Source organism: Parasteatoda tepidariorum, chromosome 10 (genome assembly GCF_982258835.1).
Source record: "Parasteatoda tepidariorum strain Cologne lab strain chromosome 10, Ptep-v5.0, whole genome shotgun sequence".
In the NCBI taxonomy this organism is placed as follows: domain Eukaryota; kingdom Metazoa; phylum Arthropoda; class Arachnida; order Araneae; family Theridiidae; genus Parasteatoda; species Parasteatoda tepidariorum.
Genome location: NC_141764.1, coordinates 25,433,198 through 25,449,096, shown reverse-complemented (window position 1 = coordinate 25,449,096; position 15,899 = coordinate 25,433,198). Strand labels below are relative to the sequence as shown.

General features: G+C 44.6%; 1 protein-coding gene across 3 annotated transcripts in view; it reads left to right on the top strand.

Moving 5' to 3' along the window:
• Positions 1-260: 260 nt before the first annotated feature.
• Positions 261-15,899, top strand: part of LOC107439103 (uncharacterized) — a 31,122-nt gene continuing 15,483 nt past the window's right edge. For all 3 annotated transcript variants that reach the window (XM_087153542.1, XM_087153543.1, XM_043046643.3), the window contains exon 1: positions 261-15,899. This exon is cut by the window's right edge. In XM_087153542.1, coding sequence (XP_087009668.1) covers positions 1,432-15,899 — 14,468 coding nt within the window. In that variant the 5' untranslated portion in view covers positions 261-1,431.

Below are 15,899 nucleotides of genomic sequence, written 5' to 3'. Positions count from 1 at the left end.
TTACTCGAAATGAAAAAAAGCATTATAATTTTTATTGTATCATTTCTAATATTTGGCGGCACATTTTAAGAATTTGGCGTCACACAAAAGTGCCACGGCACAGTGGTTAAGAATCACTGCTCTAATATTATTAAAATAAGGAATACAAATGTTGAAGCATAAAAGCTGTTGTGTTAAAAAAGACTAAGGTAAAAAAAAAAGGTCGAAACAGACAGATTGGTTACAGAAATTTGCAGAAACTTCAAAAAAATCATGACGCTCTAACTTTTATTTTGACATTGGCATTGATAATCCGATCCATACAGGATTTCCGGTTTTCAATGTTCAACTCCATTTTTTTCTAATATTGAACCCCCAATTCAGAAAACTCTAGACAAAAATTGAAAACCTTTATAGTTAATATTAGATTTTGCGTATTTTACTGAATACGCTACTTAAATGAATCAAAAAGGTATTTGCACCGATTTATGAACTCATTTATCCAAAAATTATTCCACGTAGAAAAATAAAAAAAAAAATTTGCAATTTTTTTTGTTTAATGCTGATTAAATGCTTTGTTCATTGTAAGATGTACAAACTTTATTCATTATTATAATCTAAGATTTGTATGGAAAAAATTCATTAGATTCGTTGCAATAAAATTTTAAAGTTGATAGTTCAGTAAAGATTCGAAAAATTAAGCTTTGCTGATTGATTTAATACTTCTCATGATGAAAAAGTTTCTTTTTTTTTTTTAAAAAAAAAAGGAGAAGCAAAAAACAGCTAAAGAGTGATACAATATTTTTTTTAAAGAATAAAATTGCTTTAGAAGAAAAAAATGAAATTGTGTTAGAGTTATAACTATTTAGTAACGTTTTTGAAATAAAATTAATTCCTTACGGATTAAATCCCTTAATCTCTAATCAGACCAAAATCTATTAATAATTTATATTACTTAACACAGTAGTATGTAAAGATTATCCTATTCCTCAATATATTGTATTTTGTAAAGGTATTTTTAGATCTTTTTTCGAATTAGATATTCGAAAAATATGATAGTTTTCCTTCATGGCTGTAAACTATTGTTTATAATAGAACTAATGGCAATTTTTATTGGAAAAATAATGTTCTTTTCCATCGATTCCAATCCCCAAGTGTTTGTTTTGAGAAGGCAATTGAATTTGATATATACCCATTAAAAAACGATAAATGTGATGTTTATGGCCAGTCGTAATGAAAACAGCAAATTGATTTCGATATACAACAGCTATGCAAATAGTTATTAGAAGAAGAGGGTCGTAAAGTTCTTTATAGAAAAGATTAAAGTATTATGTACAGATCTATAAAATCTGTTGCGTTGTAATGAAATCAGGCAATTGAATCTCCGTATAAAAGCCGACATTTTCAAGGGAGCGTCCACAGTAACTCATTGGACAGTTTTGCGAGCACAACATGGGGTGGTTATCCCATGTAATTATCGCTATTTTTCTAATAGACATTCATCCCACTAAGATTTATGCCCAGGAAGTAGGCATCGCACAAAATGATCCTTTGCTATCTCGAGAAACTGGATCGAACTTTGCAAGTTCGTTTGTGAATTACTTAAAGTCATGCGGACAGTTTACCATAAAAGAAGCCGACCAGTTCAGGGAGGTATTGGATACTCTCACGGACGCATATGGAGATTTTGCTAACCTTCAGTTCCTGTCCCGGACGTCGATGATGGCGGCTGCTGCCGGATTTGCCGCTGCCATCTCTGAAAGGACTGCCAATGACGTGCACGCGGGTGACTTGATGCCCAAGTCTGGATGCGTCATAAATGCATTGAAGCATGCGTTTATAATGTCCACAGGAGTATCTAACCCTTTCTTCATCTCGGAAGTAAGAAAACTGATCCAGATATTCTTCCTCACCGACGCCGCTCCCTTGGACGAGCTACCTGAACCTGAATACGTAGGTGATATTGGTGGAGAAGTGGCGGGAACGAACCAAGGTCCAACCGGCGATTTAAGAGCAGCTGCTCCAGATGATTTAGCCGATGATGATGATTTAGGCGGAGGAGAGAAAGGAAAAAGAGGTGGACCCCGAGGAGATATGGAAGCAGGGATATTCTCCGCAATATTTGGCAGTGACGGAAGCAGCAGCAGCTACGAAACGACTGAATATGTAACAGGTGAATACCAAACAGGAGAATATGTAACAGGTGAATACCAAACAGGGGAATATGTAACAGGTGAATACCAGACAGGAGAATACGTAACTGGTGAATATGAAACTGGAGAATACGTAACAGGTGAATATGCAACTGGAGAATATACAACAGGTGAATACGAAACAGGGGAATATGTAACAGGTGAATACGATACTGGGGAATATGTAACAGGTGAATATGCAACTGGAGAATATACAACAGGTGAATATGCAACTGGAGAATATACAACAGGTGAATACGAAACAGGGGAATATGTAACAGGTGAATACTCGACAGGAGAATATGTCACCGGTGAATATACAAGTGGAGCAGCTGCTAGCAAGAAATGTGCTCCGAAAAAGAAAGGAATTATATCTGGTTTTATTACAGGAATTTTTGGAAGCAATGGAAGTGATGACTGTGAAGAAGAAACTGGTGAAGCTGTGTCAGCTGAATACCAATCTTACTATTATTACTCATATATAACTGGTGAGTATTACTCAGGAGTTTTTGATTCTTATACATACAGAACAGATGAATATATTACAGGAGAGTACTATACTGGCGAGTTTTCGTCAACTGATTACTACACGGGAGAAATAATTACTGCAGAACAATACTCGGGTGGGTACGGATCTGGAGAATATTCGTCAGCTGAAATTCCTACGTTTGTTGTATTACCAGGGCCTAATGGTGAGCAAAGACCAGTACAGATTGTAATTGCTGGGCCAGGATCGACACCAGGTACTGTTACTAACTCGAATGGATTGCTTGTGAAAATTGTTTTGCCCTCTGGAGGTGATGTTACGCCTGGCACGATTCCGGGATCTAATGGAAGAACAATCCAGATAGTACCAGCAGGACCAGGCGTTACGCCAGGAATTATCACTGGTACTGATGGTTATATAATTAAAATTGTTATACCAAGTTTTCCCCACCCCAAACCATTCCCACATCCAAATAAACCAGGACGTCGTGTCATTTTTGTCACTGGACCGGGGGGCCGTCGAATTCAAATAGTACCCGCTGGCCCAGGAAGAACACCAGGTACTGTTACTGATAACAATGGAAACATCATTCGAATAATACTGCCAGCTGGAGGAGGTATTACTCCTGGATCCGTTAATGGACCAGGTGGTAGAAAAATAGTAATTATTCCTGTACGTCCCGGTACGTCACCTGGTGTCATCACTGGCTCTGACGGTAAAATCGCCACTATCAAAATTCCGCCATTCCCTCGGGGAGGAAGGAGACCTCATCACAGTACTCCGAGTTATGTTGAAGGCCCCGGTCGCCAGCTCATTCAGATAGTTCCTGGAGGACCTGGTACTACTCCGGGTGCTATTACAGGGCCAAGTGGAAACATTGTGCGAATCATACTACCCGCAGGAGCTGATGTAACACCTGGTAACATTAAAGGTCCCAATAACAGACAAATATATATTCAACCAGCTGGAAAAGGTACTACACCAGGAGTAGTTACAGGATCTGATGGCCAAATAGCCACAATAATTATACCACGATTTAAAATTAGACATCCCTTCCATGGAGGATTCACTCCAGTCCCAATCAATGGTAATCATGGACAAGTGATATTAATAGTACCTGGTGGTCCAGGCAGAACACCAGGCTTCGTGACAGCAAAAGATGGCAATATAGTCAAAATTATTTTACCGGCTGGAGCAGATGTAACACCAGGATCTCTTCCAGGCCCAGGCGGTAGACCTATCCGTATAGAACCTGTTAGGCCAGGCACTACTCCAGGAGCAGTAACAGGCTCTGATGGAAATATTATTAAGATATTAATTCCTCAATTCCCCATGCCAGGTCCATATATTGAAGGAAGTACTCCTTTAACGATAAAACTTCCTGGCGGAAGACCTATTGCAGTAATACCGGGAGGACCAGGTACAACACCAGGAGTGGTTACAGATCCAAATGGCCGCATAATTAGAATTATATTACCGGCTGGTGCTGATGTAACTCCAGGAAGTATTGAAGGACCATATGGACAAACAATTAAAATTCAACCAGAAAGTCCAGGATCTACTCCAGGTGCAGTTACAAACAGTGATGGTCACATTATAACAATTATAATACCTCTGTTACCCATGCCTGGTCCATTTGGACCTGGTACAACACCCTCTTACGTCAAAGGTCCGAAAGGTGAGCTAATACAGATAGTTCCAGGAGGTCCCGGCACAACACCTGGAGTTCAAACCGGTCCTTATGGAAATATCATTCGAATAATACTGCCAGCTGGAGGAGATGTAACACCAGGAACTGTCAAAGGACCAGGTGGAAGGACAATAAAAATTAGACCCGCTGGACCTGGTACAACACCTGGCGTACGAACTGACTCAGATGGCTATATAATCGAGATAATTATCGAAATTTTCCCAGCCCCAGGTCCATTCGGAGGAAGTACTCCCGCTTTCCTGCGAATTCCAGGCAGAAGACCAATCCAAATAATACCTGGAGGCCCCGGAACAACTCCAGGTACAGTTACAGATCGAAAAGGTAATATCATTAAAATAATTCTTCCCGGAGGAGCTGACGTTACTCCTGGATCAATTGAAGGTCCAGATGGGCAACCCATTCAGATAATACCTGTGAGACCAGGAACAACACCAGGAGTTATAACAGATCCTAACACTCACAAAATAATCAAAATTATAATACCGCAATTCCCATATAAAAATCCGTTTGGACCAGGAACCACTCCTGTTCAGATTGCAGGTCCTAATGGACGGCCGATTCAAATCATTCCCGCTGGGGCTGGAACAACACCTGGCACAGTAACGGATAGACATGGAAGGATAATTCAAATTATTATTCCAGCGGGATCTGATGTAACACCAGGTTCAGTCGATGGACCAGGAGGAAGACCGATAAAGATAGTTCCAGTCGGTCCAGGATCAACGCCTGGTGTCGTAACTGATTCAAGTGGACAAATTATCAAAATAATAATTCCACAATTCCCAGCACCATACCCTGATATACCAGGAGCAACACCAGGTATGGTGAGATTCCCGAATGGGCGACCAATTATAATTATTCCAGGAGGTCCAGGTACAACTCCAGGAGCGATTACAGGACCAGATGGAACTATTATCCGAATTATACTACCAGCTGGTGGCGCTTCAACTCCTGGAACTATCAAAGGTCCTGGAGGTCGACCAATCCAAATTGAGCCCGCAGGCCCAGGAACGACTCCAGGAGTGGAAACTGGAAAAGATGGTCATGTAGTTAAAATATATCTCCCACGCTTCCCATCACCAGGCCCTGCTGGACCAGGTAGCGAACCATCATATATTACAGGACCACAGGGTCAACCGATTCAAATCATTCCAGGAGGACCGGGCACGACACCGGGTGTCGTAACTGGACCATATGGAAACATAATCAGAATAATAATTCCTGCTGGAGGGGATGTTACGCCTGGAGATATTCCAGGTCCGGATGGAAAACCTATAAGAATTGAGTTCCCAGGACCCGGAACAACACCAGGTATAGTTACAAAACCGGGTGGAAAAATAGTTAAAATTATTATTCCATTTTTCCCACAAAACTTGCCATCCGGATTTTCTACTCCAGCTGAAGTGAAAGGGCCTGATGGAAGACCAATACAAATTATTTTAACAGGACCAGGAAGCACACCGGGTACAGTAACTGACAAAGAAGGGCATATAGTTCGAATATTACTACCTAATGGTGCTAATAAAACGCCAGGATCTGTAAAAGGACCTGGAGGTCGTCCAATAAAAATAGAAACAGTTCAACCGGGCTCTACACCGGGAGTTGTGACAGGTCCTGATGGACAAATTAAGAAAATCATAATTCCTGTTTTCCCTGTACCTGGGGACGAACCATCCTCGGAGACTACACCGAAGAGTGTTCCAAATCCAGATGGTGGCAGACCGATACAATTGATTCCAGGGGGACCAGGTACAACACCCGGAGTAATAACTGATTCTGACGGACACGTTATAAGAATTATATTACCTTCTGGAGCTGATAGAACACCAGGTTCTATAGATGGACCAGGAGGAAGGCCGATAAAGATACAACCACTTGGTCCAGGTACCACTCCCGGAGTTGTTACTCGACCAGATGGCTCAATTAAAATCATTTTCGTACCCCAATTTCCATCTTCAGACAATAATGCTCCAGGTCCAAAAGATGATGGACCATATGGCCCAGGTAACACCCCGGGAAGCGTTGAAGGTCCAGATGGTCGACCGATTCAAATTATACCAGCGAAACCTGGTACCTCTCCTGGTGCAGTCACAGACGCCAGTGGTCGCATAATAAAAATAATTCTTCCAGTAGGATCAGGTACCACCCCAGGAACAGTACCGGGACCAAATGGCCATCCGATTCACATAGTGGTAGCAGGTCCAGGAACCACACCTGGCTCTAAAACAGGACCTGATGGAAATATCATTGAAATTGTATTACCTAATCCAAATAGGAAACCTGAAGGAGGAGAAGCTACGACTCCAAAACAAGTTACGGATAAAAAAGGAGCGTCAATATCTATAATACCAGCCGGACCAGGAACTACACCTGGAGCAGTAACAGATACATCTGGAAACATTATAAGAATTATATTACCTCAAAATGGAGAAAAAACACCAGGTACTATTAAAGGACCTGATGGTAGACCAATTAAAATTTTCCCATATCAAAAGGGTACGACACCAGGAGTAAAATTAGGCCCAGATGGAAATGTGATAGAAATACACTTACCCAAAAATCCCTTCGATAAACCCATAATACCAATTAAGCCCGGAGGTGGAGGAAGTGGTCCAATTCAGATTGTTCCAGAAGGACCAGGATCAACTCCTGGAACTGTTACTGGACCAGATGGAAGCATAATTAAGATTGTATTCCCTCGTGGAGCTCAATCAACACCTGGAACAATTCCAGGACCGGGTGGTAGGCCGATAAAAATTGGACCAGCTGGCCCAGGAACAACTCCTGGAGTAGAACAAAACCCAGACGGAAGTATTAAAGTAATATATCTCCCATCTTTCCCAATTGGACCAGGAGGACCTGGAACTACGAAAATTATTCCAGGAAAACCAAGTGGACCTAGTGGTCCAATTCAACTTGTTCCAGAAGGCCCTGGTTCAACCCCTGGAACTGTTACAGGATCAGATGGCAATCCAGTAAAGATTATATTCCCACTTAGTGCGCAATCAACACCTGGAACTATTCCAGGACCAGGTGGAAAACCAATACGTATAGGACCAGCTGGCCCAGGAACAACTCCTGGAGTTGAACAAAATCCAGACGGAAGTATTAAAGTAATATATCTCCCATCTTTCCCAATTGGACCAGGAGGACCTGGAACTACGAAAATTATTCCAGGAAAACCAAGTGGACCTAGTGGTCCAATTCAACTTGTTCCAGAAGGCCCTGGTTCAACCCCTGGAACTGTTACAGGATCAGATGGCAATCCAGTAAAGATTATATTCCCACTTAGTGCGCAATCAACACCTGGAACTATTCCAGGACCAGGTGGAAAACCAATACGTATAGGACCAGCTGGCCCAGGAACAACTCCTGGAGTTGAACAAAACCCAGACGGAAGTATTAAAGTAATATATCTCCCATCTTTCCCAATTGGACCAGGAGGACCTGGAACTACGAAAATTATTCCAGGAAAGCCAAGTGGACCTAGTGGTCCAATTCAACTTGTTCCAGAAGGCCCTGGTTCAACCCCTGGAACTGTTACAGGATCAGATGGCAATCCAGTAAAGATTATATTCCCACTTAGTGCGCAATCAACACCTGGAACTATTCCAGGACCAGGTGGAAAACCAATACGTATAGGACCAGCTGGCCCAGGAACAACTCCTGGAGTTGAACAAAACCCAGACGGAAGTATTAAAGTAATATATCTCCCATCTTTCCCAATTGGACCAGGAACAACAGTTACTAGTTCGGGATCCAAGGGACAAGGAGGAACGACTCCAGGAGAATCGGGTGAGGCTCCCGGTCCTAGCACACCTTCACAAATTACAGGACCAGGAGGAAAACCTATCCAACTCATTCCTCAAGGTCCAGGAACAACTCCAGGGACCGTAACCAGGAAAGATGGAACTATAATATATATAATTCTACCTCGAGGTTCTGGAACAACTCCTGGGTCTGTTGAAGGACCAGGTGGAAAGCCGATCAAAATATTACCAGCCGGACCAGGCACAACTCCAGGAGCTAAAACCGGTCCAGATGGTAACATTCAAATCATTTTTATACCACAACATCCAACCACAAGACGTGATGGTAGTACTCCCTCTCATATAACAGGTCCAGGTGGAAGACCCATCCAACTTATACCAAGCAGACCAGGACAAACTCCAGGAGCAGTTACTGGACCAGATGGCTATATTATATACATTATCTTACCAACAGGGTCAGGAACCACACCAGGTTCCGTCGAAGGACCTAATGGACACCCAATAAGAATAATGCCTGTAGGCCCAGGTTCAACACCAGGTGCAAAAACTGGTCCTGATGGCAACATAGATGTAATATACATTCCTCAAACTCCAAAAAGCAGCACACCCTCTCAAGTAACAGGACCTGGAGGAAACCCTATACAATTAATACCACAAGGGCCAGGGACAACACCCGGAGCGGTAACCGGCCCAGACGGTACTATAATATACATTATTCTACCGAAAGGTTCTGGAACAACACCTGGTTCAGTTGAAGGTCCAGGAGGAAAGCCAATTAAAATTCTTCCAGCAAAACCGGGTACAACACCAGGTGCAGAAACTGGACCGGATGGTACAATCGAAATCATTTATATACCACAGTACCCAACCACAAGAAGAGACGGTAGCACACCATCTCAAATTACAGGACCTGGAGGAAGACCAATTCAACTTATACCAAGACGACCAGGACAAACACCCGGTACAGTTACCGGACCTGATGGCTATCCGATCTATATAATATTACCTTCAGGATCAGGAAGTACACCAGGTTCAGTTGAAGGACCAGATGGAAAACCGATTAAAATTATGCCTGTAGGACCAGGAACAACCCCAGGTGCTAAAACTGGCCCTGATGGTACGATTGAAATTATTTTCATTCCGCAATCAGAAAGTACACCAACTGGAAGCACACCTTCGCAAATTACAGGTCCAGGTGGAAGGCCAATTCAACTTATTCCTCAAGGACCTGGCAGTACTCCAGGCGCAGTTACAGGTCCAGATGGCGTTATAATATATATTATTCTGCCGAGAGGTTCTGGGACAACTCCAGGCTCCGTTGAAGGGCCAGATGGACAACCTATCAAAATAATGCCAGCTGGACCAGGTACTACACCAGGTGCTGAGACGGGACCTGATGGCAACATCCGAATTATATACATACCATCACATCCAAGAACTAGACCGGATGGTAGTACGCCTTCTCAGGTAACTGGACCAGGAGGAAGACCAATACAACTCATCCCAAGTAGACCTGGACAAACTCCAGGAACAGTTACGGGACCTGATGGTTATATAATTTACATAATATTACCATCCGGTTCAGGTTCAACTCCAGGCTCAGTCGAAGGACCTGATGGAAGACCAATAAAAATAGTTCCTGCAGGACCTGGTACTACACCGGGAGCAAAAACAGGACCTGATGGCAGTATCCAGATCATATATATACCACAGCCTAAACCTTCCAGCACACCATCGCAAATTACAGGTCCAGGTGGAAGGCCGATTCAACTTATTCCTCAAGGACCTGGCAGCACTCCAGGCGCAGTTACAGGTCCAGATGGTGTTATAATATACATTATTCTACCGAGAGGTTCTGGGACAACTCCAGGCTCCGTTGAAGGGCCAGATGGGCAGCCTATCAAAATAATGCCAGCTGGACCAGGTACTACACCAGGTGCTGAGACGGGACCAGATGGCAGCATCCGAATTATATACATACCATCACAACCAAGAACTAGACCAGATGGTAGTACACCTTCTCAGGTAACTGGACCAGGAGGAAGACCAATACAGCTCATCCCAAGTAGACCTGGACAAACTCCAGGAACAGTCACGGGACCTGATGGTTATATAATTTACATAATATTACCATCCGGTTCAGGTTCAACTCCAGGCTCAGTCGAAGGACCTGATGGAAGACCAATAAAAATAGTTCCTGCAGGACCTGGAACAACACCGGGAGCAAAAACAGGACCTGATGGCAGTATCCAGATCATATATATACCACAGCCTAAACCTTCAAGCACACCATCGCAAATTACGGGTCCAGGTGGAAGGCCGATTCAATTGATCCCTCTATCCCCAGGTAGTACACCAGGCGCAGTTACAGGTCCAGATGGAGTTATAATATACATTATTCTACCGAACGGTTCTGGGACAACTCCAGGCTCCGTTGAAGGGCCAGATGGACAGCCTATCAAAATAATGCCAGCAGGTCCAGGTACTACACCAGGTGCTGAGACGGGACCTGATGGTAGTATTAGAATAATATACATACCATCACATCCAAGAACTAGACCGGACGGTAGTACACCTTCGCAGGTTACGGGACCAGGTGGAAGACCAATACAACTCATTCCAGGCAGACCAGGACAAACTCCAGGTACTGTTACAGGACCTGATGGCTACCCAATTTACATCATATTACCTTCTGGATCAGGAAGCACACCCGGCTCATTTGAAGGACCAGATGGACAACCAATAAAAGTTATACCAGCCGGGCCTGGTACAACACCTGGAGTTAAGACTCGCCCCGATGGTAGTATTAAAATTATATATATTCCACAATCCCAAGGTACAACACCAAGTGGAACTACAGTTACAAGTTCTGGATCCAAGGGACAAGGAGGAACTACGCCAAGTGGCTCCAGCAATGCACCGGGACCAAGTACGCCTAGTGGAAGTACACCGTCACAGGTTACAGGTCCTGGAGGAAGTCCGATTCAGCTCATTCCTCTGTCACCAGGTAGCACACCAGGCGCAGTTACAGGTCCAGATGGTCGTATAATATACATAATTCTTCCGAATGGTTCTGGAACAACTCCAGGCTCCGTTGAAGGGCCAGATGGACAGCCTATCAAAATAATGCCAGCTGGACCAGGTACTACACCAGGTGCTGAGACGGGACCTGATGGCAGTATTAGAATAATATACATACCATCACATCCAAGAACCAGACCGGACGGTAGTACACCTTCGCATGTTACAGGGCCAGGTGGAAGACCCATACAACTTATTCCAGGCAAACCAGGACAAACCCCAGGCGCAGTTACAGGACCTGATGGCTATCCTATTTACATCATATTGCCTTCAGGATCGGGTTCAACACCAGGTTCTTTTGAAGGTCCAGATGGACAACCAATAAAGGTGGTGCCAGTTGGTCCTGGAACTACACCAGGAGCAGAAACGAGACCGGATGGCAGTATTAAGATCATTTTCATTCCCCAATCTGGAAGCACTCCAAGCGGAAGCACCCCATCACAAGTCACTGGTCCAGGAGGAAGGCCAATACAACTCATCCCACTATCCCCAGGTAGTACACCAGGTGCAGTTACAGGTCCAGATGGTCGTATAATATACATAATTCTTCCGAATGGTTCTGGAACAACTCCAGGCTCCATTGAAGGGCCAGATGGACAACCTATCAAAATAATGCCAGCTGGAAAAGGTACTACACCAGGTGCTGAGACGGGACCTGATGGCAGTATCAGAATTATATACATACCATCACATCCAAGAACAAGACCGGACGGTAGTACACCTTCGCATGTTACAGGGCCAGGTGGAAGACCCATACAACTCATTCCAGGCAAACCAGGACAAACTCCAGGCGCAGTTACAGGACCTGATGGCTATCCTATTTACATCATATTGCCTTCAGGATCAGGTTCAACACCAGGTTCATTTGAAGGTCCTGATGGACAGCCAATTAAGGTTGTGCCAGTTGGACCGGGCAGCACACCAGGTGCAAAGACGAGACCTGATGGAAGCATTCAGATAATTTTCATTCCACAATCTGGAAGCACTCCAAGTGGTAGCACCCCATCACAAGTCACTGGTCCAGGTGGAAGTCCAATTCAACTCATTCCACTATCCCCAGGAAGCACACCAGGAGCCGTAACCGGACCAGATGGTCGTATAATATATATAATTCTACCGAATGGTTCTGGAACTACTCCAGGCTCCGTTGAAGGGCCAGATGGACATCCTATCAAAATAATGCCAGCTGGACCAGGTACTACACCAGGTGCTGAGACGGGACCTGATGGCAGTATTAGAATTATATACATACCATCGCATCCAAGAACAAGACCGGACGGTAGTACACCTTCGCATGTTACAGGGCCAGGCGGAAGACCCATACAACTCATTCCAGGCAAACCAGGACAAACTCCAGGCGCAGTTACAGGACCTGATGGCTATCCTATTTACATCATATTGCCTTCAGGATCAGGTTCAACACCAGGTTCATTTGAAGGTCCTGATGGACAGCCAATTAAGGTTGTGCCAGTTGGACCGGGCAGCACACCAGGTGCAAAGACGAGACCTGATGGAAGCATTCAGATAATTTTCATTCCACAATCTGGAAGCACTCCAAGTGGTAGCACCCCATCACAAGTCACTGGTCCAGGTGGAAGTCCAATTCAACTCATTCCACTATCCCCAGGAAGCACACCAGGAGCCGTAACCGGACCAGATGGTCGTATAATATATATAATTCTACCGAATGGTTCTGGAACTACTCCAGGCTCCGTTGAAGGGCCAGATGGACATCCTATCAAAATAATGCCAGCTGGACCAGGTACTACACCAGGTGCTGAGACGGGACCTGATGGCAGTATTAGAATTATATACATACCATCGCATCCAAGAACAAGACCGGACGGTAGTACACCTTCGCATGTTACAGGGCCAGGTGGAAGACCCATACAACTCATTCCAGGCAAACCAGGACAAACTCCAGGAGCAGTTACAGGACCTGATGGCTATCCTATTTACATCATATTGCCTTCAGGATCAGGTTCAACACCAGGTTCTTTTGAAGGTCCAGATGGACAGCCAATAAAGGTGGTGCCTGTTGGCCCAGGATCTACTCCAGGAGCAGAAACGAGACCAGATGGCAGTATTAAGATAATTTTCATTCCACAATCCGGAAGCACTCCAAGTGGAAGTACACCATCACAAGTAACAGGACCGGGAGGAAGACCGATTCAGCTGATCCCACTATCTCCAGGAAGCACACCAGGAGCTGTAACCGGACCAGATGGCAGTATAATATACATAATTCTACCGAATGGTTCTGGAACTACTCCAGGCTCCGTTGAAGGGCCAGATGGACAGCCTATCAAAATAATGCCTGCTGGACCGGGAACAACACCAGGTGCAGAAACGGGCCCTGACGGCAGCATTCGAATTATATACATACCATCACATCCAAGAACCAGACCGGATGGTAGCACACCTTCACAGGTTACAGGTCCAGGTGGAAGACCGATACAACTTATTCCAAGCAAACCAGGACAAACTCCAGGCACTGTTACTGGACCTGATGGATATCCAATTTATATAATATTACCTTCAGGTGCGGGAAGTACACCCGGCTCGTTCGAAGGACCAGATGGACAACCAATCAAAGTAATACCGGCAGGACCGGGTACAACACCTGGAGTAAAGACTCGACCTGATGGCAGTATTAAAATTATATACATTCCTCAATCTCCCAGTGGCACTACACCAATTACACTCACAGGCAAACCTAGTGGTGGAACAGGTGGTCCCATTCAACTTGTTCCAGAAGGCCCGGGATCAACCCCTGGTACAGTTACTGGACCAGACGGTAGTCCAATCAAGATTATATTCCCTAAGAGTGCGCAATCAACTCCAGGAACTATACCAGGACCAGGTGGTAAACCAATAAAAATAGGTCCTGCAGGACCAGGAACAACACCTGGAGTAAAATTAAATCCTGACGGCAGCATAGATACTATATATCTTCCAACTTTCCCCATTGGGCCAGGAAATCCAGGAACTACACCAATTACACTCACAGGCAAACCTAGTGGTGGAACAGGTGGTCCCATTCAACTTGTTCCAGAAGGCCCGGGATCAACCCCTGGTACAGTTACTGGACCAGACGGTAGTCCAATCAAGATTATATTCCCTAAGAGTGCGCAATCAACTCCAGGAACTATACCAGGACCAGGTGGTAAACCAATAAAAATAGGTCCTGCAGGACCAGGAACAACACCTGGAGTAAAATTAAATCCTGACGGCAGCATAGATACTATATATCTTCCAACTTTCCCCATTGGGCCAGGAAATCCAGGAACTACACCAATTACACTCACAGGCAAACCTAGTGGTGGAACAGGTGGTCCCATTCAACTTGTTCCAGAAGGCCCGGGATCAACCCCTGGTACAGTTACTGGACCAGACGGTAGTCCAATCAAGATTATATTCCCTAAGAGTGCGCAATCAACTCCAGGAACTATACCAGGACCAGGTGGTAAACCAATAAAAATAGGTCCTGCAGGACCAGGAACAACACCTGGAGTAAAATTAAATCCTGACGGCAGCATAGATACTATATATCTTCCAACTTTCCCCATTGGGCCAGGAAATCCAGGAACTACACCAATTACACTCACAGGCAAACCTAGTGGTGGAACAGGTGGTCCCATTCAACTTGTTCCAGAAGGCCCGGGATCAACCCCTGGTACAGTTACTGGACCAGACGGTAGTCCAATCAAGATTATATTCCCTAAGAGTGCGCAATCAACTCCAGGAACTATACCAGGACCAGGTGGTAAACCAATAAAAATAGGTCCTGCAGGACCAGGAACAACACCTGGAGTAAAATTAAATCCTGACGGCAGCATAGATACTATATATCTTCCAACTTTCCCCATTGGGCCAGGAAATCCAGGAACTACACCAATTACACTCACAGGCAAACCTAGTGGTGGAACAGGTGGTCCCATTCAACTTGTTCCAGAAGGCCCGGGATCAACCCCTGGTACAGTTACTGGACCAGACGGTAGTCCAATCAAGATTATATTCCCTAAGAGTGCGCAATCAACTCCAGGAACTATACCAGGACCAGGTGGTAAACCAATAAAAATAGGTCCTGCAGGACCAGGAACAACACCTGGAGTAAAATTAAATCCTGACGGCAGCATAGATACTATATATCTTCCAACTTTCCCCATTGGGCCAGGAAATCCAGGAACTACACCAATTACACTCACAGGCAAACCTAGTGGTGGAACAGGTGGTCCCATTCAACTTGTTCCAGAAGGCCCGGGATCAACCCCTGGTACAGTTACTGGACCAGACGGTAGTCCAATCAAGATTATATTCCCTAAGAGTGCGCAATCAACTCCAGGAACTATACCAGGACCTGGTGGTAAACCAATAAAAATAGGTCCTGCAGGACCAGGAACAACGCCTGGAGTAAAATTAAATCCTGACGGCAGCATAGATACTATATATCTTCCAACTTTCCCCATTGGGCCAGGAAATCCAGGAACTACACCAATTACACTCACAGGCAAACCTAGTGGTGAAACAGGTGGTCCCATTCAACTTGTTCCAGAAGGCCCGGGATCAACCCCTGGTACAGTTACTGGACCAGACGGTAGTCCAATCAAGATTATATTCCCTAAGAGTGCGCAATCAACTCCAGGAACTATACCAGGACCAGGTGGTAAACCAATAAA